The sequence below is a fragment of the Sus scrofa genome, chromosome 17 (assembly GCF_054392235.1).
Source record: "Sus scrofa isolate SSC_HxYL_T2T_F1_AM1 chromosome 17, Sscrofa_HxYL_maternal_Yorkshire_Landrace_v2.0, whole genome shotgun sequence".
Lineage (NCBI taxonomy): Eukaryota > Metazoa > Chordata > Mammalia > Artiodactyla > Suidae > Sus > Sus scrofa.
This window is the reverse complement of record NC_139399.1, coordinates 35,640,567-35,666,989: the sequence shown is the minus strand read 5'-3', so window position 1 is coordinate 35,666,989 and position 26,423 is coordinate 35,640,567. Positions and strand designations below refer to the sequence as shown.

Genomic DNA, 26,423 nt, shown 5'->3' with positions numbered 1-26,423 from the left:
CCTTTATGCACATACCCTGCCTGGTTCCTATTATGTAGGTAGGAACCTATTTTTTCCCAATCTGAATCTACTTCAGATTAGAAAATTATGCCGGGAACTATATTCAACATCTTACGATAAACCATTATGGAAAAGAATATGAAAAAGAATATCTATCTATCTATCTATCTATCTATCTATCTGTCTGTCTGTCTGTCTGTCTATCATCTCTGAGTTGCTTTGCTGGGTAGCAGAAATCAACACAACATTGTAAATCAACTATACTTCAATAACATTTTTTTTAAAAAAAGAAAATTACATGACACTCCCGGCTTGGACCCCAGGGATGAAACTGAGCAGGGGTGGAGCAATGCAGAGAGGGTACCAACTCACCACTTTGGCTCAGTGCTGATGCCCTTGGCTTTGGAGTGGGAATCTGAGTGGTGTGACCAATGGCAGGTCCTTAAAGGCTCCTCATCAGTGAAGGAGATGGTGATGATGGTAACCCCAACCTTGGAGGTCCCTGCTGTGCTTCAGGGGTGGGGTGTGCGGCGCTAGGAGGAGAGGCCCGGGTGCATGGGCTGCATCTGTGTGTCCAGTGTGGAAGCTCATATCATGGGGACCTGCGAGGGGCCAGGGTGCTCCAGGTGGAGGCAACACAGAGACGCAGGACCTGCCTGTTTATAGATAGTCAGACGAGGTGGAATGCAAGCCAAGCTCCAGCCCTTGTCTGAGGGAGTCAAGGAAGAATCCAGAATGGACACTTGACCAGAGGTGTACACTTCCCATAACTCTTGTAAGGACTCTAGTATTGAAAAAATAATTTAAAAGTTTCACAAATATTTTACTATTTACATTGCAGAGCCAAATTTCTTGCCAAGTAGGGAGCTTGGGGGCTATGTAACCTACGTTCCAGTTAATCCTGTATGGTGGTTTTTTTTTTTTTTTTTTTTTTTTTTTCTCTTTTGGCTGCATCTGAGGCATATGGAAGTTTCTGGGTTAGGAACTGAACCCGAGCCACTGGCAGAGACAATGCCAGATCTTTAACCTGCTGCGCCACCAGGGAACTCCCCGTGTGGCTTTGAGAAAGAAGTTTCGGTTATAAAAGGAGTCTGTGTGGACATCTTGACTTCTCTTGACATCCTTTTTTTTTTTTTTTTTTTTTTTTTTGTCTTTTTGCCATTTCTTGGGCCTCTCCCGTGGCATATGGAGGTTCCCAAGCTTGGGGTCGAATCCGAGCTATAGCCGCTAGGCTACACCAGAGCCACAGCAACGCAGGATCCGAGCTGCGTCTGCAACCTACACCACAGCTCACGGCAACGCTGGATCCTTAACCCACTGAGCAAGGGCAGGGACCGAACCCGCAACCTCATGGTTCCTAGTCGGATTCGTGAACCACTGCGCCACGACGGGAACTCCTTCCCTTGACATCTTTAGAACAACACACGCACACAAATGTTTAACGAATGGCTGGCAGATAACACACAGAAACCATAGGAATGCAAGCTTGGCCCTCTAGGGGCAAGGAGGTGCAACTCGTGCCCTGCCTTCAGCCAACACAGTTAGCTAATAACGCGAAAGTAGTTACCCGAAGGGAAAGAATTTTGCCCCTCGTAAAAGATTTAAATAATCCACTTTCCTTAAAATATCATTGTCTAGGTTGACCCACTCCATAGTTCGTTTATATCAACTACAGTTGGTTCCAAGAGTAACACTGAGGGTTTGGGACGGAAATGCTGTAAAATTTGGTTGTGACGATGGTTGTACACCTATAAGTGTAATACAATTCATTAATTAAAAAATATAAAGCCATAAAGTGGGAAAGTAGGGAAAAGCCTAAATGATCAACAACTGTAACTGCTTCTAATCTGCAAGGAATAACCCATGAATCCGTTAATCATTCTTACCTCCTTGGAGGATAAGATTTGGCGTAACTCTTTCCTGAGATCAATAAAACGATCGTGAAAGAGGGCCATGCACCAGGGCTCCGTGAAGTAGCTGGTGAGGAAAGAAAAGATTCAGTTAGCTGGAAACCTTCTCATTACCACTAATAAAGTATTTACCTGCTTCTTTTGCCTTTATAAATTACAGTCCTGGCCCTTTTGCAATCGTTTGCTCATGAAATGCCTTGTGGAACAGCCTAGCCAATCAATTTTGTAAATGGATGTCCCTGATGTAAGGCCAGGCTCCATAATTACATTTAAAGTGGTTTAATTCAGAGCTGGGGCAAGACCCAGTGAAGAATCCTGATTTTATCAGAATTTAAAAGCCTGAAGACTTGTAAAGAACGGTGTCTCCATTATCTGCCCTCGTTTGAGAAAAACAGATTGCAGGATTAACTGAACTGCTGCATAAAGAAATTAAATTTGGGTAGACAATAACACCAATGTTGTTCATCATTAAGGCTTCTGGATTAATAATGACCAGAAAAACAGGCCACCTCGGTGTTGCAACACGCTCTTCGGGCAACTGCACGGACACTTAATTGAATCTCTCTTTGGGGAGCTGTTCTTTGGGTGGCCGGATTTGCTCACTTTGCCCTGAAAACTGTTTGAACGAATGCTTTCGTACGCGGAGGACAGTACGGCCATCCGTTAGGCACAGGGGATTGCTGGATATGTGATGCATTCTTGGAAGAACCAAGAACACTTGCTGGTATTTTCACTCGTACTTTGTTCTAATGCTAAGTAGGGTTCGGAACAGGAAACTTAGCTTCGGGATTAGAGACATGTGGACAGACAGTGTGGGTTCTGCTCTCTGGGTGTGAGTCTGTAGTTCCTGGGACTATTAGTGGATGTCTTGGGTGTGCACAGGAAGAGAAACCCGTACCCATGTGCAGACAAGAAACTTCTGGTTTCTGGGGCTTGAAGCTAATTCTTAGGAAGGAGGTAATGAGTCCCAGGAATGCCAAGGCATTAAAGGACAAGGGCAGTGACAGCATGTGTAGATCAGCCTGGCACTTGGCTACATCACTGAGTACCTACCAATGTTCCCTGGACCAGAATATGACTAATTTTATGCTTAACTATCTACTTCGTCGTTCAGGTCATATATTCATCCAACTATTAATTCCACAAATATTCACCCATACCCATCCTGTGCCCAGCACTGTTCTGGGGACAGGGAAGACAGCAGAGGCCAACACGGACAAATGTCCTTGCCAACATGAAGCCTATATCCAAGCGGTCAAGATATCCATGGACCACCTATCAGTGAGAACTGCTTAGGAAGAGACACAAATCAAGCAGGAATGGGAGAGCAAGGCTCACACCTAAGGCAGTGACCTAGTGAGCGAAGCCCAAGGGAAAGGGGAGAGTGAGCCACGTAGAGATTAGGGAAAGAGCCTTCCCAGAACAGTAGGTGCAAAGGCCCAGAGGCAGGGGTGTGCCCCACTCTCAGGGAACAGAGATTCAGAAGATGATGGGTGGGAAAGATGCTCCTGTTGGCAGAGACCACACAGATGTGCAGGATAACCGCTCCATGGCCATCCAGCTCAGCATTAGGCATCCTGTAGATGTTCACTGGATGAAGGAAGGAGTGATTAATGCATGCATTGCACAAGGCATGGTATCTGCTCGATACTGCCTGGCCCCGACTGGTCTTTCATTAATAAAGTTCTGCTAAATAAATAGGTGACAAGATTCTGCAAAATGCCCCGTGATGGGCAGCACTATGAAAGAGAGGCCTCACTGGGAAGAGTGGGAACACTGTGGGTGGGCCAGGCTCACAGGGTGGTCTGGCCGAGCCCTGCAGTAGGGAGGGCCTCAAAGGGGCACTGGTGGAAACCCAGAGCTGTGAGTGACCCAAGGCTGCTGCATCCTGAATAAAAAGAGTTGGTGGGAGCTCTAGCTGGGGTTCTGGGCCCCAAAAACCCAGGCTGACATCCAACACCCCCACCCCCTCCAATTCCTGGATCAAAGGCACCAATGCCAGGCTGGCCACCTCAGGAGGCATCAGCTCAGGTGGTGATGTTCTGACACATCTGAGATGGCAGCTTCTTGGACCAAAACATCAGGGATGCCTAAGCTCACACACTCGAACACAGCCCTGCCAGGCTGGGCCCTGCCTCTTGGGGCTAAACAGCTCCCAGGAAAGTTTCTGGGAATTATAGACTCGCAAATATTGAAGCTATCCTAATGCCTAAGTTAGAAACCAGTGGGCCCTTTTAAGTTTGGGGCCATCTTTTCTCCGTTGTTGGGACTCCCCCATCCCCTCCCATAGGTTTCCCTGGAAGCATCAGGGGTTCCCACCCTCTTGGTTTCCACGGTAGCATCATGAGTTCCCACCCTCCTGGTTTCCAGGTCTCCAGCCACAGCCTTCTAGGCGGCACAACCACATCTCTTGGCTCTCCTGGCACCAGTGCAGCCCTGTTCCAACTTCCCAGGCACTGCCCAATGACCTCATAGCCCTCGTCTCTGTGGTACCGTCTGTGACTCTTCATCATGTGCCTCCAGGCAGGTGCTTGGGGGCAACTCCACTTCTCTTCCAATGACTGATGCCCACCCTGGGCTCCAGCCCACCGTCTGACACCCACATCCCACAGCCTCCATCCACGAGGCTGAACACTGAAGACTGGAGAGGCCTTAATCTTCTGAAAATATAGCTACTCAGCCCATCTGCACAGGGCCTGTGGAGGTGGAAGAGGAAGTTGGATGTCTTTGCAGATTCCAGTGCTTTGGAACTCAAGGCCTCCCACGCAGCGTCCACCAGTGACGGCGCCCGAAGACTTGAGGACCGCAGCACATTGAGTCGTTCGCAGACCAGTGACTCAGGAGGCCTGAAATTTCTTCTTCACTCTCCCATCACTGCCTCCTGTGACTAAGCACCTGGGGACCCTTGTCTGGAAGGTAAGAGCCTTGGAGTTCCCTCATGGCTCAGCGGAAACAAATCTGACTGGTATCCATGAGGATGCAGGTTCAATCCCTGGCATCGCTCAGTGTGTTAAGGATCCAGTGTTGCCATGAGCTGTGGTGTAGGTTGCAGACACGGCTCAGATTTGATGTTGCTGTTGCTGTCGCTGTGGTGTAGTCCAGCGGCTACAGCTCTGATTTGACCCCTAGCCTGGGAACCTCCATATGACACAGGTTAGGCCCTCAAAAGCCAAAAAAACAAAAACAAAAAGACAACAACCCAGAAGGTAATAACCTCTGCAGCCAACTATTTGTGGCCAGTGTCCCTGGGATTTGTCTGTGGCAGCCAGGCCCTGAAAACCAAAGTAGCGGGCTAATTCCTGAAGGTTCCTCCTTACTTTTCTTACAGCTTCAACGATGCCCGAGGCCATTACAAGGGGCCATGAAATGCCAGCGCCCATGCGGGGAGCTGTGTGACATCTTGGAGCCCCTCCATGTGGGCCCCTCCAACATTGGGGGGGTGCTTCCGTACATCTGTCTTAACCTTCATGGCAGGCGGTGGGTGCCCAGCTGAGCCTCCGGACACCAGCCATCTGAGCCACATGGGGGCTGGAGTGCTGGAAGCCACAGCCAACTGCCTTTGCAAATAGCTGTGGGTGTGGGGGCTTCCAGGGGGGCCTCCTCTGCACAGGGTTGGGGGCTGGAGCTCCGGGGGTGGTTCTGACCAGAGGGGGTCCGAGTCCAGCTCAGGCTTCTCCCAGCTCCAGGGCTGTGTCCAGGCTGCCTGCTGCTCTCTCTGCTGCCTCCTCGCTACAGAGACTCTAAGACCCTTACCTTCCATCCGGCCTCCCTGCCTGGTGGGCAGCCCAGAGGACCTGATCCACACCCGCACTTCCCCACGGCCATTCAGGTTCGAGTCCAGTGCAGACCTCCTCCTTGGAGCTGACTGTGGCCTGAGTGCTTCCGCCCACTTCACCACGTGGGACACTTCTGACCCTGCAGGGGGGCCAGTCCGGGGTGTGTCTTAACCTCTAAGGCGCAGCAGGCGATAGGGCCCCCAGCATCCAGCAAGCCTGGTCCTGGGGAGACTGAAGGAGCAGGTGAACTTCCTGCAGGGCAGGGCAGGCCAGGCTGTTTCTCTCTCCCCTCCATGGGGAGCTCCTGTGCCAGCTGCAGTGACCGCTTTCAGGGTGGGTGAAAGCGAGTTTGGGGTGGTGCAGACCCTGTGGGCCTCCTCAAAATCATCCTACAATCATAGCAGCCTTCATACTTAAAACTGGAAAAGCTCTGAATTGAACCAAACTCATTTTGCAATCACCAAGAACATTTAGTCCCATGAAAATCATCTGCTTTTGATATAGGTATGTGAGAAGGACATTTTACTTTAAGAAAAGTTTTAGGTCAAAGCAACATCTTCTCAGATCCACCTCCTAGAGTAATGACAATAAAAACAAAAACAAACAAATAGGACTTAATTAAACTTAAAAGTTTTTGCACAGCAAAGGAAACCCTAAACAAAACAAAAAGACAACCCACAGAATGGGAGAAAATGTTTGCAAATGAATCAACTGACAAAGGATTCATCTCCAAAATTTATCAACACCTTCTGCAGCTCCATACCAAAAAAACAACCAACCCCATCCAAAAATGGGCAGAAGATCTAAACAGTCAATTCTCCAAAGAGGACATACAGATGGCCAAAAAACACATGAAAAGATGTTCAGCGTCACTAATTAACAGAGAAATGCAAGTCAAAACCACTATGGGTACCACCTTATACCAGCCAGAATAGCCATCATCCAAAAGTCTACAAACAGTAAGTGCTGGAGAGGGTGTGAAGAAAAAGGAACCCTATTACACTGTTGGTGGGAATGTAAATTGGTGCAACCACTTGTGGAAAACAGTATGGAGATTCTTCAGAAAACTAAAAATAGAATTACCATTTGATCCAGCAATCCCACTCCTGGGCATTTTTCAGAGAAAACCATGACTCGAAAAGACACCTGTATTCCAATGTTCATTACAGCACTATACACAATAGCCAAGACATGGAAGCAACCTAAATGTCCATCGACAGAGGAGTGGATCAAGAAGATGTGGTACATATACATAACGAATATTACTCAGCCATGGAAAGGAAAGAAATAATGGCATTTGCAGCAACATGGATGGACCTAGAAATTACCATGCTAAGTGAAGTCAGCCATACAATGAGACACCAACATCAAATGCTTTCACTGACATGTGGAATCTAAAAAAATGACACAGTGAATTTCTATGCAGCACAGATACTGACTCACAGACTTTGAAAAACTTATGGTTTCCAAAGGAGACAGGTTGGGGGGTGGGGGGATACAGAGGGTTTGGGATGGAAATGCTATAAAATTTGGTTGTGATGATTGCTGTACAACTATAAATGTAATAAAATTCATTGAGTAATTAAAAAAAAAGTTTTAGGTTGAGTTCCCCCCGGTCCCAAAGTGAATGATGTCTGTGTTTTAGCTTCTTTCCTTCTCTATAGAAATGAGAGGATCATCTGGAACTTGCCAAGGCATGGGGTGTTGGTGTAGTGGGATGGGGGGTCAGAGCTGCGTTAATGGCCCCCAGTGTCGTGGATAACTGACATTGGCGATAAGCTCTGGGAAATGTATGTTTCCGTGAACGTTGTGAATTTTAAACTAGCAAATATTAACTTATTTCCCAATTTATATTCAAAATGGGAAGACTAAGTAGCCTCCGTGATCGCCTGGCCGTCTTCAGGAGAGCCTTGGGTAAGAGCAGGGCGATGATGTGGCTTCCACGTAGCCGTGTAGACATGGCGCCCTCATTACAAAATTCGTGGGTACAGAGCTGTGAGAACAAATTTGTACAGATTCTCTAGGGCCCAGATAAGACGTTCCTGCCTCCGTTCATTCTGCCAGTGGCTGGTCTGGTTTATTAGGGGGACTTGACAAGCTCCATCACCTGTGCAAGGAATATGCTTTTCGATGAAGGCCCAGGCAATGTCGACTTGAGGAACTGAATTAACACTTCACTGGTCGATGTGGTCCAATCATTAAGGAATTGATCAGACTTCTCTGGAGCTCATCTTCGTCCAATCATGCAGCCCATTTTATCGGCAAAAATTGCATCCGCTGGGTGGGGACCTGGGAACCAGCTTAGCCACTGGCCACGCTGGATGCTGAGAAAAGCAAGGGGACGGGATGTATCATGAGAGGGTGCGCACAGCGGGCTCCAGAGAAACGGCGTGTCTGAAGGGAAAGACAGGTGGGAAAAGGGTGTTGTTCTTTCAAGTCTGGATCCCCACCCCAAGGCCAGAGCCTGCGGCAGCAGGGAGGGAGAGAGAGATGCAGAAGAGTGAGGCCAAACCGGGAACGCCCTGGTTCAGAAGAGGGAGGTGGTGGGCAGAGAAGAAACACACCCCTCTCCCCAGGCCTTTTTTTTTTTTTTTTTTTTTTTTTTAATGAAAAGCATCCTCATTTTTTCCTGGTGTGATAAGAGTCAGTTTTTGCTTCTGGACCCGGCAAGAGGGTCCCCAGCTGCCATTCACACCTGCACGGAGATTTACTCCAGAAGGAAGGTGGCCGAAGGGTTGCCTTTTTTCCTGGGGGTGGGGAAGTGCAGCTGGGGTCCTGAGACCATGATGTCCACGTGGCACATGTCCTCTCCTGTACTCACAGCACCTTGGATTCACGGTGATGGACACACCCCTCCTGCAAGGCCCGGGCATAGGTGATGTCCAGCCATGAGCCTCAACCTGTGGGCTGCAGCGTGGCTGAGGTGGGGGTGCTGCAGCATGGGGGTGGGGGGTCCTCGTCTCTACTGGGGACATGGCACACACAGAAGGAAGGAAGTGACAGACATCAGGGCTCATTGTTGAGGCTGCAGACAGACACCCCAGGTGGGACCCACAGGTGTCCTTGCTTTGGCCTAAACAGTCTTTGGAAATTGTATTTTCTTGTACAATTCATCTTAGGTTGCTTGTTCTTTAAATCTTCTAGCTCTTTGTTAAACATTTATTGTAACTTCTTGATCTGTGCCTCCATTCTTTTTTTTTTATTTTTATTTTTTGCTTTTTTAGGGCTGCACCTGTGGCATATGGAAGTTCCCAAGCTAGGGGTCCAATCGGAGCTGCAGCTGCCAGCCTATGCCACAGCCACAGCAATGTGGGATCCCTAACCCACTGAGTGAGGCCAGGGGTCGAACCCACATCCTCATGGATACTAGCTGGGTTCATTACCACTGAGCCACAATGGGAACTCCCAGTGTCTCCATTCTTTTTTCTGGTATCTTGGATTATCTTTACTTTCATCATTCTGAATTCCTTTTCAGGTAGATTGCCTAGCTCCTCGTCATTCAGTTGTTTTTGTGTGTTTTTATCTTGTTCCTTTCTCTGAAAGCTATTTCTTTGTCATCTCATATTGTCTAACTCAGTCTTTCTTAAAAGGACAGGTTTGCCTACACTGGATCCTTGTTGTGGGTGGCAGCAGCCAGTTCAAGCAGCCAGCCTGGCCAGCATCCCTAACCTACAGGGCCACGGCAGGCACGTGCATGGGTCCACCAGGCCTGGCTAAAGACTCTGGGTGATGTGGAGGTGTCAACAGCAAAGCCCCCTGGGAAAAATAAGTTGGAATCTAGGTGATAAGGTCTAACCCTTCTTTAGTGCTGCATCTTTAGTGCTGCCTATAGGGGTCTGTGTGCAGAGACCTCCCACCTAACACCTGGGATTAGCGTCCCCATGGCAGAGCTATTCTCCCTGACACCCTCCCCGGGCAGGCAGGCTGTGTGCAGAGAGGATGGGCCAGCCCTGGATCTGGAGCCTGAGCAGCACATTTGCCCGCCCGAGAGACCCCTGCCCCTTCCCACTGGAGACGTCCCTATAAAGCAGCCCCAGCCCTGCCCCCGGCCTGTCCCAGAAAGCCTGCTCTCCAGAGTGACGCAAGTGACACCGGGCAGGAGGACCTTGTGGGAACCTGATTCCAAAGAGTTGGTAACAGAGGCAGGTGTGTAAACACGTCCTCAGAAGCCACCTGTCTCCTGTCCCCTTCTCCAGGCCGGTGTGAGTGCCAAGAACACACATGCTGTGTCCTGTCTTCCTTTCTTCTTCCAACCATCTGTCCATTGTCCATCCTTCCTAACAGTCCAATGAGGCCTTTCAAAACCCTCTCTTTCCTCCTGATGCCCACTTTCCTCCAGTTCTCTGTTCTCTGTCGCCCCCATCCACCCTGCAGAGAACACTCGTTCCCTCCCTTCATGCTCCCCACTCCTTTCTATCCGAGGCGTCTTTGGAGTGGATTTCCCATGGCTGCAAAGCGGTGAGGGGGAGTTGCTAGGGGACCGTTCTTTGTTGTTAATCTAGCCCTTGTGTGCCGGATGCTTTGCTGGGCTCTGAGGGGACCACTAGAAGCTGTGGTCACACCCCACCCCACCCCCCCGACCCCAGCCAAAGTGCACCCTTCAGAATGGAGAGGCTGGAGTGAAGGGCTGAGGACCAGGCGGAGGCCGGCGTGTGCCTCAGCCAGGAGTGAACTGCAGGCAGGCGGCTGTCCTCAGATCTGCGGCCTCCCCAGTGCTGCGTTTCTACATCTGCCTCTCCTGGGCAAATGTTTGCCTAACTGCAGCCCTTTGGGAACCCATCACTTTTTGCATGGACTGTATCATCAAATACTTCAAAAATGTTCTTTAGGGAGCTCCCGTTGTGGCTCAGTGGGTTACAAACTCGACTAGTATCCATGAGGATGCGGGTTCGATCCCTGGCTTTGCCGGGTTAAGGATCCTGGGGTTAAGGATCTGGTGTTACCGTGAACTGTAGTTAGTGTAGGTCACAGACACGGCTTGGATCCCACATCACTGTGGCTGTGGTGTAGGCCGGCAGCTGCAGCTCTGATTTGACCCCTCACCTAGGACCTGCTATATGCCACAGGTGCAGCACTAAAAAGCAAAAAACAGAAGTTCTTTAGGTTGCTTTGCCTTTTTTTTTTTTTTTTTTAACTGAAGGAACTTCCACTGCCTTGTCCTTAGCAATGATACCTGTGAAAGCACAGGTATCATAAACTTGTTATATTTTTTTCTTGTTCTTATTGAAGTGATTTCATCATTAGTAAGACGTGTGGCTCTCCCACCTGAAGTACCCTGTGTGCTGCCCAGGTGTGCTTTTCTATCACGCTTGGTGGTGGAGGTGCTGCCACCTGGGGACACAAAATCACAGTCACGGTGCTAAAGTTTTTTTTTTTGGCATTATCGCATTTCATCCTAATCCAGTCCTCTAAAGTGGGGCTTGCTGGCCTATTTTACAGATGAGGAAACGGATTCAGAGAGGTTAAATGACTCACCCAGTGTCACACAACTGACACGTGGCTGAACTGGTTCTTAACCAAAACTCTGCTTGAAGTGACAAGTCTAGCTCTGAACAACTGCACAACCAAATCTCATTTCCCGAGCCTTTCTAGCAACTTTCTGAAACTTTCTAGCCCAGTTTCCTGGATATCCCCTGCATTAGCTTTAGGTTTGATTGCAGTTATTAAAAAATTCAAAAGAACTCTGGCTTTCAAAAGGCATAGGTATACTTTTTTCATACAGAGAAAGTCTAGGTGGGGTGTCCAGGATGGGCATGGTGGTTGCAGCACTGTCCATGGTGCCCTCAGCCTCATGGAGCAAAAATGGCTGCTGAGCGCCAGTCATCAGAGAACATTCTTGGGTGCAAAAAGGGAAAATGAGGGCCCTTCTTTTTATCTTAGGGATAATTCCTACAAGTCTCACTTGGCCCTTCTATTTATATCTTACTGGCCAAAGACTTGTCATATGGCTTCCTTGGCTGCAGGAGAGTCTGGGAATCATTGTCATTTATTTTAGGTACAACATCCTCTAAATCAGGATTCTGAAAAGAGAGAATAGACGTTGTCTGCTATGATGTCCAATCAACTCCACAGCAGCTACTTGAAAGGAGTCTTAGAGTTAAGTTTGTGAAAATTGGGAGAGTGTGATCAGCTAAAGTTCCCAGAACAAGAACTTAACAATCGCTAGAGTCAAACCTGTCCCCAAATTAAAGATCACAGGAACACACACACACACAATATTTTCCACATGTGACAGCCACTCCCAAGCCCACGGGGGAGCCCTGGTGTCCTCTGCGTCCCCATCCGGCCCAAGTTGGCTTAATGCAGAGGAAAGGAGAGAACAGTCTGTGTTCACACTGTGAGGCTGCGTTCTGCGCATTTTATTCTGCCCTTAAAAGAAAGTGGATTCGTGCATTTCAATACCGTTTTCAAAAATAAGAATAGGAACAAATAACCATTTCCAGTTAGCCCTAGGTCTGCTTGGAAATGAAATTACACGTTTCTGGGGCAGTGGTGTTTACTCAGGGTGCCACACATTACAGGGGCGGACGCAGCCCCGTGATGCACTGGGACAAAAAGCCCTGCAGACCCAAGTGGAAGTTCGACGTGACCATTTCCTGCCCAACGTGAGTTGGCCAGAGTCTCTGTCTAATCCCCTGATTGCTCTCAGGCAGATCTAGAAGGTAAGATGAATGATTTTGAAAGCAAAACCAACTAGTGATTGGATAGTCAGCTGTAACTGTCACCTGCTAAAGATCTAGACAACAGAAAACCGAATGTCCTCTGGATGTAACGTGGCTACGGTGTTGTTGTCAAAAATCTAGGACTGGCCTCACCAGATAATGGATGTTTACTACTCTAAGGAAAAATGCCTCCCAATGCCCTGGCACTGAAAGCAAAATTCTCATCTCTGGCAGAAGTCAGCCAGCTTCTGAACGGCTTGTAAGCAGCCTCTCTCTTACTGCTGGTCAGCTCCCAGCTCTGGGGTGTGGCCAGTTACCTTGCTGTGCCCAGGAACCAGAGCTAACAGCTTATAGCCGGGCACCCGGGGAGCCCCCCAGCCCAGCTGCAGAGGTGCTGGGGAGACAATCTTGAATGGCTCAGAGGAGGAAGGCTGCTTACTGTCGGCTGGGGCACCGAAACCGGTGTGATGTATCTGCCTGTGAGTGGACACGCCCAGAACCGCCTGCGGAGGGAGGTCCTGGCCAGCCCCGGGCCAGGGGCCAGGAGGCCATGCTACCTCTTAAGCACATGTCTGTAAGATATTGTCCACACATCTGTCCCGAGTCAGTGTCAGCACCCAGATTTTGCTGAGGCTGGAGCTCAGACCGCCTGCCACCCCTGCCTCTGGAGTCTTGGTTTCCAGAAATACTATTTCTGCATGATTATCTGAAAGATCTGTCTGCTGACCATTTGTTTTTCTGAGTCCTGGACACTTAGCCCAGGAAAAACCATGCTTCACCTGAGAAAATGGAATACATTTCTCTTAGGCACCTTGCAAATCTAGCTATGGATAAACATTTCCCTCCTTGCTTTGACCTTAAAGGAACCCAATGCCACAGGTGCAAGTTTACTGCAGAAGCACCCATGCTGCAGAGGGCACAGTCTCTCTACCTGGGCTCAGCTTCATGTTGCTGGCTTGCCTCAAGTGTCCCATTCACTAATGGCCTCGTCTTTTCACCCCACTTGTTAGCTTATGTCATCTTGAGCTGTTGCTTTACCCTCTCAGCCTCAGTCTTTATAGCTACAAAATGGGGATGATAGGGGTCCTTGCTGGAAAGAGTTACTATCAGAATTCTCAGAGACACTAGGAGAAAGAGGTTTGGCTGTGTGCCTGGTGCAGGCTCCATATATTGTGTTCTTGTTGTTGTTCTTAATTATCCTATTGTAGACATTTGTGTAAGTTTCCTCAGATCTTTCCTGGTGTGAACTAGAGACAAAATAAATTATTAAAATGAACACTCTCTGTTTGCTGTTTAGTTGAAAGAAAATCTTGGGAGTTCCTGCTGTGGTGCAATGGGTAAAGAATCCAACTGCAGTGGCTCAGGTGGCTGTAGAGGTGTGGGTTCACTCCCCAGCCTGGCACAGTGGGTTAAAGGATCCAGCATTGCCACAGATTCGTGTAGGCTGCAGCTGAAGCTCAGATTCAGTCCCTGGCCATATGCTGCAGGTGCTGCCATTAAAAAAAAAAATCTTTCTTTGGCATAACTCTGCCTTTCTTGGTGGCTGCTTTTATTCCTTCTAGGGTGTCTGCATGCGTTTATTTTAGCTGCAGTTTATTTATTTATTTATTTTTATTTATTTATTTGTCTTTTTAGGGCCACACCTGCAGCATATGAAGGTTCCCAGGCTAGGGGTCTAATTGGAGCTACAGCTATTGGCCACAGCCACAGCCATAACAACCTGGGATCTGAGCCACATCTGCGACCTACACCACAGCTCATGGCAATGCTGGATCCTTAACTCACTGAGCGAGGCCAGGGATCAAACTCGCAACCTCAGGGTTCCTAGTCGGATTTAACCACTGAGCCATGACCGGAACTCCTTAGCTGCAGTTTCAAAGCAGCGATTCATTTTAGCTGCATCAAGGTAGGAGAGACGTCACACCATTCATGAAGTTTTGTCGTCCACTAAGAAGTTGCCTGCGGAAATAAATGACTGTGGCCTCAAGTGATTACGTTGGTCTCAGTGGATGGAAGTTAAAAGGGTTAAATGGAGTTCCCTCTTTCTGCCTGTTTATTCTGAAGAGGGAGCCAATTCGGGTGAGATGGTTAACCCAGCTGCTGGTCAGATGTGTCCAGAGGCAGAGAGGAAACGGTGGGGTGAAGGTGGAGGCCCTCCGATGCCCAGCTGGGCTGCATTTTCCTCTGACCTGATTTTTTTTTTTTTTTGCCTCTCTCACCAAAGCAAAACAGTCTTCTCATGGCAACTGCATAATGTTCATACAGCTACAGATTTCCTGTCAATGTACGTCGACCTTCAGGTTTCTCTTGACGTTGGGATGTCGCCTGCCCAGGTAGGGAGCCAACCGGGCCGCCCTCCCAGCCCCGCCTGTTGGGAGAGCTCGGGGACCAGGCCCACACCCGCCTCCGTGTACCTGCCCTCCTCGTCCCTCTGCGGCACGTCCTTGCACGCTGCTGGTGTATGCGGGGCTGTGTTAATTGAATTTGGACGAGACGTCGAGTGCCCTGGAAGTTGTCCAGCTATTTACATTGATTTGCTACATAAATTCGGGACTCGGAGTCGGAGGCGAGGTTCACATTTAATGCCGAGGAGAAAGGAAAGCTCTTAGCGCCCCGCTCCCCTTCCTGCGCTCCTCTCCTCCCAGCCTGCGCTGCTCTTCATAGAAAGCACAACCATTTTCCTTTAATTAGGCTGCAGAGAGCACAGGCTAGCATTAGGCCACTCAGCCACTCAGCCACGCTCGCAGCCATGGCCATTTCCTATCTCTTTTCTGTAGGAAAAGAAAAAAAAAAAAGAAAGTGTAGCCAAGCACACATAACCCCCCACAGGTCCGAGGGCGGGGAACAAAAGAGTCAGGTGGAGTTACCTCTTGTGAGACAGTGGCCACGGGAGCCCGGCAACCCCCAGAGGGAAGATATTTTGCTGCCTCATGAGCCCTTTGGTTAAATTAATTGCTTGTTCAATTTTAAAGGAGTGCTTAGTAGAAATACCATTCACTAAGTATCCAATATATACGGCGCGGTTAATAGATATTTGAAATAAGTAATTACGATAGGTATAAAATCATTCCCTTTCATAACAAAAAAAATGTCTAATTAATATACTTTTTTTTTTTTTTTTTTTTTTTACTAAAGCTTTTACAGAGATGATAAACGATCAACTGCTTCTTCCCTTTCTTTGTCGCTTTTCAGGTTTGGTAGTTTGCAAAAAATCAAGTATTAATGTTCCGCTCACATAGTTCTAGTTCTTATTTCCTAAACACACAATAATGAGGGTAATGGATATGGCCACGTATACAAGAATCCATAAATCTATGATATGGCTTATATATGGAATCTAAAAAAAAATGATACCAGTGCATTTAATTGCAAAACAGGAAGCCCCATAGACATAAAACACACACTTATGGTTACCAAAGGAGAAAGGAGGGGACGGATAAATTAGGAGTTGGGGATTAAGAGATACACACTACTATATATAAAATAGATAACTAACAAGGACCTATGTATAGTGCAGGAACGCTACTCAAATGTCTTGGAATAACCTACAAGGGAAAAGAACTTGAAAAGGAATAGATACATGTGTAATGGAATCACTTTGCTATACACCCAAAACTAACACAACATTGTAAATCAACTACACTTCAATAACAAAAAGGAGTTCCCTTGGGGCACAGCAGGTTAAGGCTCTGGTGCTATCACTGCGGCAGCTCGGGTCGCTGCTGTGGGGTGGGTTCGATGCCCGGCCCGGGAACTTCTGTATGCTGCTGGCATGGCCAGTAAGTCTGTAATCCCTAAATCCAAGCTGATACAGACAAGTGAAAGATAAAAACAAGTGGAGGTGACAGGACGACTCTTCCTTACGGTCCAAAGCTAAGGAGTCAATGCAGAATGAATGATGGAGTTAGGAAAAAAATCACCCTTTGGCAAACCACACAGCAGCAATTGTTTCAGGCAAGAATTATTTATGAATGCTAAAGTAAGTGGGCCAAAGGATGATGAAACGTGGGATATGTACAGTCTCAAAGTAGCACTAACTGATTACAAAGGTAAAAACAGCACACATGCCTCGGAGAAAACTGCCTCCTCCACTCCACGCATGCCCGTGGTTAGCCACACATGAGAGAAGGAATCCAGGCCATGTGCCTCCAGATACGATGCACAGCGGGGGAGGGAGGGGGTGGTGCAGTGGTGAGGACACAGCATCACTCCCTCAGTTCTTGCCAAGAAGGCAACAACCCAAGAGCAACAACAAGGAAATGTCAGACAGACCCAGATGGGCAGGCGTCCTACAAAATACCCGGCCTGAGTATTTCACAAGTGAAGGTTCATGACCATAAAGGCCAAGGAGGTGTCGCAGGTTGGAGATGATGTTGCAGACATGGAGATGAGTTGCAGGGTGGGATGCATCATGGACCAGAAGGAGGACCTCAGTGGGAAAACAGACGAACTTGAAGGACTGAAGATTCTTATGTGTGTGGCACTAATGTCATTTTTATTCATTTTTTTGGTCTTTTTGCCTTTCTTGGGCCGCTCCTGCGGCATATGGAGGTTCCAAGGCTAGGGGTCGAATCAGAGCTGTAGCCACCGGCCTACACCACAGCCACAGCAACTCGGGATCTGCGCCGTGTCTGCAACCTACACCACAGCTCGCGGCAATGCCAGATCCTTAACCCACTGAGGAAGGCCAGGGATCAAACCCACAACCTCATGGTTCCTAGTCGGATTCGTTAACCACTGAGCCACGATGGGAACTCCACTAATGCCATTTTTAAATTCCTACAAGTGTTCTGTGGTTATGCAAGAACGTCCTTATTCTTAGGAACCACTTGCTGAGTTACTAAGAAGGGCATCCTGCCTGTAACTGACTTTCAAATATCAGGAAAAAGGGATGTCGTTCCATCTGTGAAGCGTGTGTGTGTACGTGTGTGTGAACAAAGAGAGAAAGAATGACAGAGCAAGCGAGATGTTAACAGGAGACTGAGGGTGAAGGGGATGGGGCTCGTCTGTGTTCTACTTGTCTAAGCTTTTTGGAAGTTTGAAATTATTTGAAATAAAAAGTTAAAAGAAATCACTCATTGCTAGGTCTTTTTACTGTATTACTCTCAGTTTAAAAAAATGGCAGTGGAGTTAAATTTTCAAATCTGAGCTCACAAGATTTTTGTGGCTGCACCATGCCTCCGACGGACACAGGGTGTGTGCTGGGAGCACAGGAGATGCGAGAATCAGAGCAGTGGCCAGTCCACCTGGCCATCAGTGGAAGGACACTCTCCCCTCTCAGACAGGGAACATCCTCCTTGATTCATCACGAAATAGCAGAGGCTTTTTTAGAGCTAGAAGGGATGTCAGATTATAGGTCTTAGAGAACCTCTTGTTTTGCAGTTAAAGAAACAGATTCAGGGCAGCAACTGCCCAGACCGAGGTATCCAGTCCAGGATCCACGAGCCGCCAGCCTCAAGCCACCAGCCACACGGCTGCCAGGCACTTGAACATGGCTTGTCTGTACCGAGATGTGGAGTAAATGCAAAACACACATCAGGTTTCAAAGGCTCAGTATAAAAACAGAAAGAACATAAGCTAGCTCATTCATACGTGTGACACTGATTAAACATTGAAAAGATGATAGTTGGGATATACTGAGTTAAGTGAAAATGTATCATTACACTTAACTCCATCTTTTTATGCTTTTAACGTGACTACTAAAAAATGTAAAGTTTTTAGTAGGCTCACACTCTATTTCTACTGGACAGTACTGGTCTAGATAAAAAGGTAAAAAAAGCAAGCACTTACTGAATGGCTACCATGAGAAATATTCCAAATGCAGAGACAAATATGCTGCCATCCAGAGGCTACTATACCCGGAGGCTCTCGGACAATGAGAGACAGGGGATGTGTAAAAAGAATTACAATTCTGGGCGACAAGTGATGTAACAGTGTGAGTAAGCCCTGTGGTTCGCCTTCATGGGCTGGTGACACAAGCACAGGGAAGGGGTCGGTGTTTGCTGAGGCGCTGTTGGGAGGAGGAGCCACTCAGGGGTGCGGAGGTGAAGCCCCAGGGAGCTCTGGGCACCACAGATGGTGTGTGTTTCCAGTGTCCGGGCGGATGCTGTGTGGGAGGAGGTTGGGTTCTAGCCCTTGACTACGAGGCTTGGACTTTCATCTCTTGAGTGATACTCAGCCATGGAAGGTTTGACGCAAAAGAGGGAGGCAGGGTGTTCCTGTTTTGTGACCCAGGAGGTTAAGAACCTGACTAGTATCCATGAAGATGCAGGTTTGATCCCTGGCCTCCCTCAGTGGGTTAAGGATCTGGCATTGCTGTGAGCTGTGGCATAGGTCACAGATGAGGCTCAGATCCCACAATGCTGTGGCTGTGGTGCAGGCCAGCAGCTGCACTCAGACTGGACCCCTAGCCTTCTGTATGCCTCAGGTGCAGCCCTAAAAGGGCCAAAAAAAAAAAAAAAAAAAAAAAAAAAAAGAGGAAAGCGGTCATATGTTTATATTTCCCAACAGCTGACCTGGCCTGGGATGAGGCCAGCAGCAAAGGAACCAGCCAAGTGCAGCTGCAGTGATGGAGAGAGTGACTGAAGGGCAGAGCATCCTCAGCCAGTGGCCAGAGGGGGAGCAAGGAGGAGGGGCGGGGGGACTCTCCTAGCTCCTAACTCAGGAGATGGGGAAGGAGAGTCCAGGACGGGGAGGTGGAAAGGGAAGGGAATGGTGATGAGTCCATCTCCCTTTTCTAACGTGAGGTGGAGGGGGACGTTCCTGCAGAAAACTAAGCTGTGAATGTCCAGTTGGCCAAACTGACGGCAGCCCAGACTGAGCTCTTGAGGGCCAGGGGAGGGGGAAGGGACGGGGCAGAGGGGGGTAGGGGTGGCTAGTGGAAGAGATGGCCAGAGGATTGATGAGAAGCCAGGCAGCACCAATGCTTCCTGGGGGCTGATGGGAGGGGCATGGAGGGAGGAGCTAGAGCAGAGCAGTAGGAGCCAATTGCTGAGCCCCACCAGGCACAGACCCCTGCCCAGGGCTAAAGCAGAGGGAGTTTGTGCAACTGCTGCAGCAGGAAGGCAGGGCACCCAGGGGCTCATCACAGGGCTTGGGCCTGGGCAGGTAGGTCCACAGAGGGTCAAGGTGAAGGGTGGCAGGTCTGCTGTTAGCACCGGGCAGTCTAGTGATGTGTTAGTTTCTATCTAGGAGGCAGAAGGATGAACCAGGCGGTGAGAGCTGCCCTTGGTGGAAAACAGCAGTTGCTCATCGTCTCGGAAGAGGGGGTTTAGTGCTTCCTGTTGCTGTATCCCTGCCCTGTCCTGTCTGGGACTGAGTTACAGGGGGCCTGCCCTGATCGCAAGCACCTTCTGCGAGCACCGGTTTTACGGCCTCACTCCTGGAGGCCAAGGGAATGGGCCCAGGAGGCCGAGATGGGAAAAGAGGAGACACTGGCCAACACCGTCTCTGCTCCTTAGAGATGAAGCTCTGCTCCCCCACACACCCTGAGCTCCCTGCTTCAACCCAGCTGGCTGCTCAGTTCTCTGCTGCACCTGAGAAGTAGAACGTCCATCATGGAAAGAACCCCACTCGAGCACACTGCTGGGAACTTCTGTATGCCTTGCATGTAGCCCTAAAAAGTCCAAAAAAAAAAAAAAAAAAAAACAACAGGATGCACTCACTCCCGAGCATCCTCGAAGGGTCTGGAGTGCACTTAGCATTGCCTGGTGATCCAGGCACTGCCGGAGCAAATTCAGTCTGCTTCTCTCCCAGATGACTCTTCCTCTCGCCCCAAACACCCCTCTCTGCCTTCCTCTGCTCTCGACTGATGACCTCACCTCGTGCTTTACTGAGAAAACAGCCGTGGTCAAGAACTGCCTGATCTTCTCAGCCCTGGACCTTATTTTCTCCCATGACTCTGTCCCTTGGGCTGCCAGGATAGTAAGTTGTCCCAGTTCTGCCACTGTCCCCTCTCTCTTGCATCTTTTATTTGCTTGCAGACAAGACCTGCCCTGTCTCCCCTATAACAAGCCCTCTTCCGCCTCCTTTTCCAGCCTTCAAATATTCCTCAGTTCTTCCATTTCTTGGAAAATTTCTCCAAATTGGACTTTTTGCAGCATCATCAGCTCCTTGGGTCATAACCACTCTCCTGGGCTATTTCCACTCCCTTCCTCCTCTGAAATAGCTCTTATCAAAGCCACAGCCAGCATCCAGCTCTCTGTCCTCCATGTGGCCCCTCCGTGGAATCCGACACAGCTGACCACTGCATCTCTCTGGAAGCAAGTCCTCCTCTTTGCCTCCGGCAAATCCCACGTCCTGCTCTCCCCTCCCCGCCTTTCCCCTCTCTTTCTGGCTGCCCCGAGGCATGTGGAGTTCCCAGGCCAGAGACTGGATCCAAGCTGCAAGTTGTGACCTAAGTTGATACTTAATCTACTGCGCTAGGCCAGGGATTGAACCTGCATCCCAGCGTTCCAGAGTCACCACCAATCCTGCTGTCCACAGCAGGAACTCCCCTGTTCTCCCTTTTGAACCACTTCTGCTGACCACTGAAACATTGGGATATTCCTGGCCCTTTTCTCTAGGAGCTGAACAAGAACAGATGTGACCTGGGGTCTGGCCTTGGCCAGAGTCAAGTGAGTGGTTGGAGATTTTGCCGGAGCTTAGAGCTAAAACACATCTCAAATTCTGACCACTTCAGCCCTATCCAGTTGGTCCAACCCTCTGTCTCTCCTCTGGGGAAATGCCAGGAGGCTCCTAACAGATGCAAAAACACGCATCTGATAAAGGACTGGTATCCAAAACATCCAGAACTCTCAAAACCTCACAAGAGGAAAACAAACGAGACAATAAAAAGATGGTCAAAAAATCTGAACAGATACCTCACCAAAGATCTACAGCTGGCAAACAGTATATAACAAGTTGCTCTGCATCATAAAGGGAAATGCTAATGAAACCAACAATGAGATCCCACGACACACCTATTAGAATGGCTCAAATTCCAACCCTGACACCAGATGCTGGCGAGGATGTGAAGCAACCGGAATTCTCATTCATTGCTAGTGGGGGTGCCAAATGGTACAGCCGACCTCAGAAGATAGCAGTTTCTTACAAAGCTACACACATTCTTCCCATATGATCCAAAATTGTGCCCCTTGGTACAATTTCAACCCAAATGAGTTGAAAACTTATGCCCACATGAAAACCTGCACACAAATGTTTACAGCAGCTTTTGATTTTATTTTGTCTTTTTAGAGCCACACCTGTGGCATATGGAGGTTCCCAGGCTAGGGGTTGAATCAGAGTTACAGCTGCCAGCCTACACCACAGCCACAGCAACACGAGGTCTGAGCCACATCTGCGACCTACACCACAGCTCACAACAACACCGGATCCTTAACCCACTGAGCGAGGCCAGGGATCGAAGTTCTGTCCTTGTGGATGCTAGTCAGATTCGTTTCCTCTGAGCCAGGATGGGAACTCCTACAGCCGTCTTTTAAATTAATTTTTCTGGCCAAGCCCACAGCACTTGGACGATCCCAGGTGAGGGATTAAACCGGCACCACAGCAATGACTCTGCCCACAGCAGAAACAATGCCAGATCCTTAAGCCACTGAGCCACCAGGCAACTCCAGAGCAGGCTTATTTTTAATTGCCCCAACTTAGAAGCAACCACAATGTCCTTCACTAGGTGAGTGGGTAAACAGCCTGTGGTAACCCACGCAATGGAATATTAGTAATCACTAAAAAGGAAAGGGCTATGAAGCTATGACCAGACATGGAAGAATCTTACAAAGACAGTTCTAAATGAAAAAAGCCAACCTGAAAAGGCTATGTACTGTATGAGTCCGAGTATATGACCTCTGGAAAAGGCAAAACTATGCAGGCAGTAAAAAGATCAGTGGTCGCCAGGGTTGTTTTTTTCTTTTTTGTCGGGGTGCAGGGAGGGAAGGGAGGGATGGATCAATGAAGCACAGGAGATTTTTAGAGCAGTGACATAATAATGTTGGATACCTCACTGTATGTTTGCCAGACCCCACAGACTTACAGCACAAAGAATCAACAATGTAAACCATGGACTTCAGTTAATGGTAAAGTATCGGTATTGGGTCTTCAATTGTAACAAAGAGTCTACACAAATTCAAGATGTAAATCATAGGAAAAACTGTGTGAAGGAGAGGGTATGTGGGAATGCTGTCCTTGCCTTTCAATTTTTCTGTAAATTTAGACCTGCTCCGGAAAATAAAGTCTATTCACTTAAAAAAAGAGAGATATGTTGGAAAATATTTGCAATGTAGATAATAAGAATTATGAGTCCTGGATTTATGTATACATATACATAATACATATACACAATCCTTTTTCTTTTCCATTACAGGTTATTAGAAGATACTGGATATGTATCAATAGCAATAACTGTATAGATATAGATATACATGTATGTATGACTGAATCACTTTGGTGTACACCTGACACTAACACAATATTGTAAATTAATTATATTTCAACTAAAAACTAAAGGGAAAAATGTCAAGTGGAATGGATGAGTGAAGTCAAATAAAATCATGCTTGATCCCTTATCTTATTTAAATAAAATACAGGAGTTCCAGTCATGGTGCCGTGGTTAACGAATCTGACTAGGAACCATGAGGTTGCGGGTACGATCCCTGGCCTTGCTCAGTGGGTTTAGAACCTGGCGTTGTTGCGAGCTGTGGTGTAGGTCAAAGAGGCAGCTCGGATTCTGAATTGCTATGGCTGTGGTGTAGGCCAGCGGCTACAGCTCTGACTGGACCCCTAGCCTGGGAACCTCCATATGCTGCAGGAAGCGGCTCTAGAAAAAGGCAAAAAGACCAAAAAAAAAAAAAAAATTAAAACAATAAAAATAAAATATAAATAAAAAAGAATTATGAGTCCTATTTTAGTGTAAACACTGATAAATCAAAAAGAAAAAGGCAATCAACAGGCAAATGGGCAAAGGATAGAAACAAGGCTGACATGGAGGAAATGCAAGTTGAAAGGAGCAGGCTTTTTACTCTTTCTTCCTCCTGCAGATGGACAAAAATTAAAACATGGGCAACACTGGGGTTGAGGAGAAAGGGGAAAAAACATATCCTCTCATAGCTGCGGGCATGGGGGGCGGGGGATCTACAGTGCAGTAACTCTTTCCCAGGACAATGTAAGCTCAGGTCTTGATGAAAATGTACATGGGCACACCGACTGATCCAGGAGTTCCACTGACACACACAAAGGTGGGAACACTAGCCATAATAACAGGAAAAAACAGGTGGAAATAACCTAAATGTTCGTTCAGAGGAAAATAGTTACGTAAAGTGGCAATGAGTCATTCTGTGGGACATAAAGAAGTCATGATAAAGAATGAGGTCTATGGGGACTGACGTGGGAAGACCGTCGATACATATCATTAAGAGGAAAAAGAAAAATGAAGAAAAATATGTACAGTCTGTTCTAGAAACACACACATTCATGCCTCTAGGATGTGGTCTGTGCTGGGGAGAGAAGTGGGGTTGAGAAGAAGGAGAGACACTCATTTGGGTGATGGCAGGATTTTTTTAACTGTGGTTGAAAAACATTCTATTTTTACTACATAATTTTAAGCTTGGTGAAGGGAGGAAGCCTGTCTTTCAGGTTGGTGACTGTGTCCTAAGTGCCCAGCACAGTGCTATTTAATAAATATATGTTGAATGAATACGAATTAACAACCTGTAAAAAACTGTAATGGGAGCTCTCTTGTGACACAGCAGGTTAAGGGTCTGGTGTTGTCACTGCAGCATCTCAGGTTGCTGCTGTGGCTTGGGTTCAATCCCTGGCCTGGGCAACCCCCTGGCAAAAAAAAACAAACAAAACAAAACAAGGGAGTTCCCCTTTGGTGCAGCAGAAATGAATCCAACTAGTATCAGATATGTGTCCAATTCCTGGCCTCGCTCAGTGGGTCAGGGATCCAGGGTTGCCACGAGCTGTGGTGTAGGTTGCAGATGCAGCTTGGATCGCACATTGCTGTGGCTGTGGTATGGGCCAGCAGCTGTAGCTCTGATTCGGCCCCTAGCCTGGCAACTTCCATATGCCAGGGGTACAGCCCTAAAAAGAAAAAAAAGAAAAAAAAAGAAAATGCCATTAGAATAATCTTCCAAGAAATGGAAAAATGTTCAGAATAGCCTGACAAGCCAAAATAGCAAGCTAGAAGTCAGCATCTAAAATGTTGTTAAATATATATAAATATTTATATATTGAAAGGGGATTAAAAAAAAAACACCAGAAGGACATATACAAAAAATGTCCCATGATTGTCTTTGGGAGATGGCTAATGGACAACTTTGGGTTTCTTCTTTGCAATTCTCTGTTATAGATGCCCCATCCTTGGGGTTATGCAATGATCACTTTACATTTGCACATAGGAAAAAAAAAGGTTAAAAAAATACCTCTATGAGTCCCCATCGTGGCACAGCAGAAACGAATCCAACTAGGAACCACAAGGTTGTGGATTCGATCCCTGGCCTCCCTCAGTGGGTTAAGGATCTGGCATTGCCGTGAGCTGTGGTGTAGATCGCAGACACAGCTCAGATCCTGCGTTGCTGTTGCTCTGGCATAGGCCAGAGGTTACAGCTCTGATTCCATCTCTAGCCTGGGAACTTCCACATGCCATGGGTGCAACCCTAAAAAGACAAAAACAAAAACAAACAAACAAAAAACAACCTCTAGAAATAGAGCTCTGCAGTTGAGATTTTCAGAAATTTTCTTTCTGGATGTCTTGGGGGCTGCCCTTGACTTAGGGATGTCAGCCCCTGTGTATCCAACTGTCATACCACTTGTGTGTGCACATCTTGGCCATCGATAACCCCAGGCTCTTTTTTGAGTGCCACCCTAAGACTTCTATGTGCTGCAGGTACTAAAGGATATTTTGAGCGATCCCCATCTGACCCTCTGGGAAGGGAGCTCCCCTTACAAGGTTTTAGTTTATTCCTTAGTTTTTGCACACTTGAACTCCATACTTGGTTTCGCCAGAATAAATTGTGTTTGAGGAGTTTCTGCTGTGGCTCAGCAGGTTAAGAACCTGACTAGTATCTACAAGGATGCGGGTTTGATCCCTGGCCTCCCTCAGTGGGTTAAGGATCTGGCATTGCCGTGGCTGTGGCATAGACCTGCAGTTGCAGCGCCAATTCAACCCCAGCCTGGGAACTTCCATGTGCCCCAGGTGCAGCCCTTAAAAAACAAAACAAACAGAAAACCACAATAAATTGTGTTTGAAACTGGAGGATTGTCTGTTATCCTCTGTTTAGTGCCTGACATATTTAGGGTCTTTCATTATCCTTTTTTATTTTTTTTTATTTTTTAAATTTATTTTTTTATTTTATTTTAGTTTTTGTCTTTTTGCCATTTCTAAGGCCGCTCCCGAGGCATGTGGAGGTTCCCAGGCTAGGGGTCGAATTGGAATTGTAGCTGCTGGCCTATACCACAGCAATGCCAGATCTGAGCTGCGTCTGCACCCTGCACCACAGCTCATGGCAACGCCGGATCCTTAACCCACTGAGTGAGACTAGGGATTGAACTCACAACCTCATGGTTCCCAGTCAGATTCATTAACCATTGAGCCACGATGGAAACTCCTCATTATCCTTTTTTTAGAAGGCAGAGTTTGGCCAAATAGCTTCTGGTTGTTCTTTTCATGCTTACATGATATGAGATCCATTTATCCACTGGATCTTTTTTTTTTTTTCCTCTTTTTTTTTTTTTAAGGTAAGAAATAGATTTATTAAGATAGGATGTTTGTGAGAAAGGCAAGTGGGCAGGCAAAGAAGCTCGGTCTCACTGGATCTTTCTTTAGGCCACAGATGTTTCCTCAGTTCTCTGTCTCTGAGCTCCAAAAAAAGATGTAGCTAGTCTGGAAAGTACACAGGCTCACACCGGGAATCCTTTCCTAGCTGCAGTTTCAACAGTAAGGAGTTGGGTGGCAGAGCATTAACTGGCCTTGGGGCTGGACCTTGTGCTGGTGGTGGTGGGGGCTTCATCTGGGGTGGTGATCACAGAGTTATGACTACATAATCACATCATTAACAGCCATCAGATATAACTGAAAACAA

General features: G+C 47.6%; 1 protein-coding gene across 8 annotated transcripts in view; it reads right to left on the bottom strand.

Moving 5' to 3' along the window:
- Positions 1-26,423, bottom strand: part of CFAP61 (cilia and flagella associated protein 61) — a 292,210-nt gene that overhangs the window by 40,744 nt on the left and 225,043 nt on the right. For all 8 annotated transcript variants that reach the window (XR_014832901.1, XR_014832904.1, XR_014832903.1 and 5 more), the window contains one exon: positions 1,887-1,977. Coding sequence is in view for 5 of the 8 variants with exons in the window: in XM_085004564.1 (XP_084860690.1) it covers positions 1,887-1,977 (91 nt within the window). In the remaining 3 variants the exon portion in view is untranslated. The remainder of the gene's footprint in view (positions 1-1,886; positions 1,978-26,423) is intronic.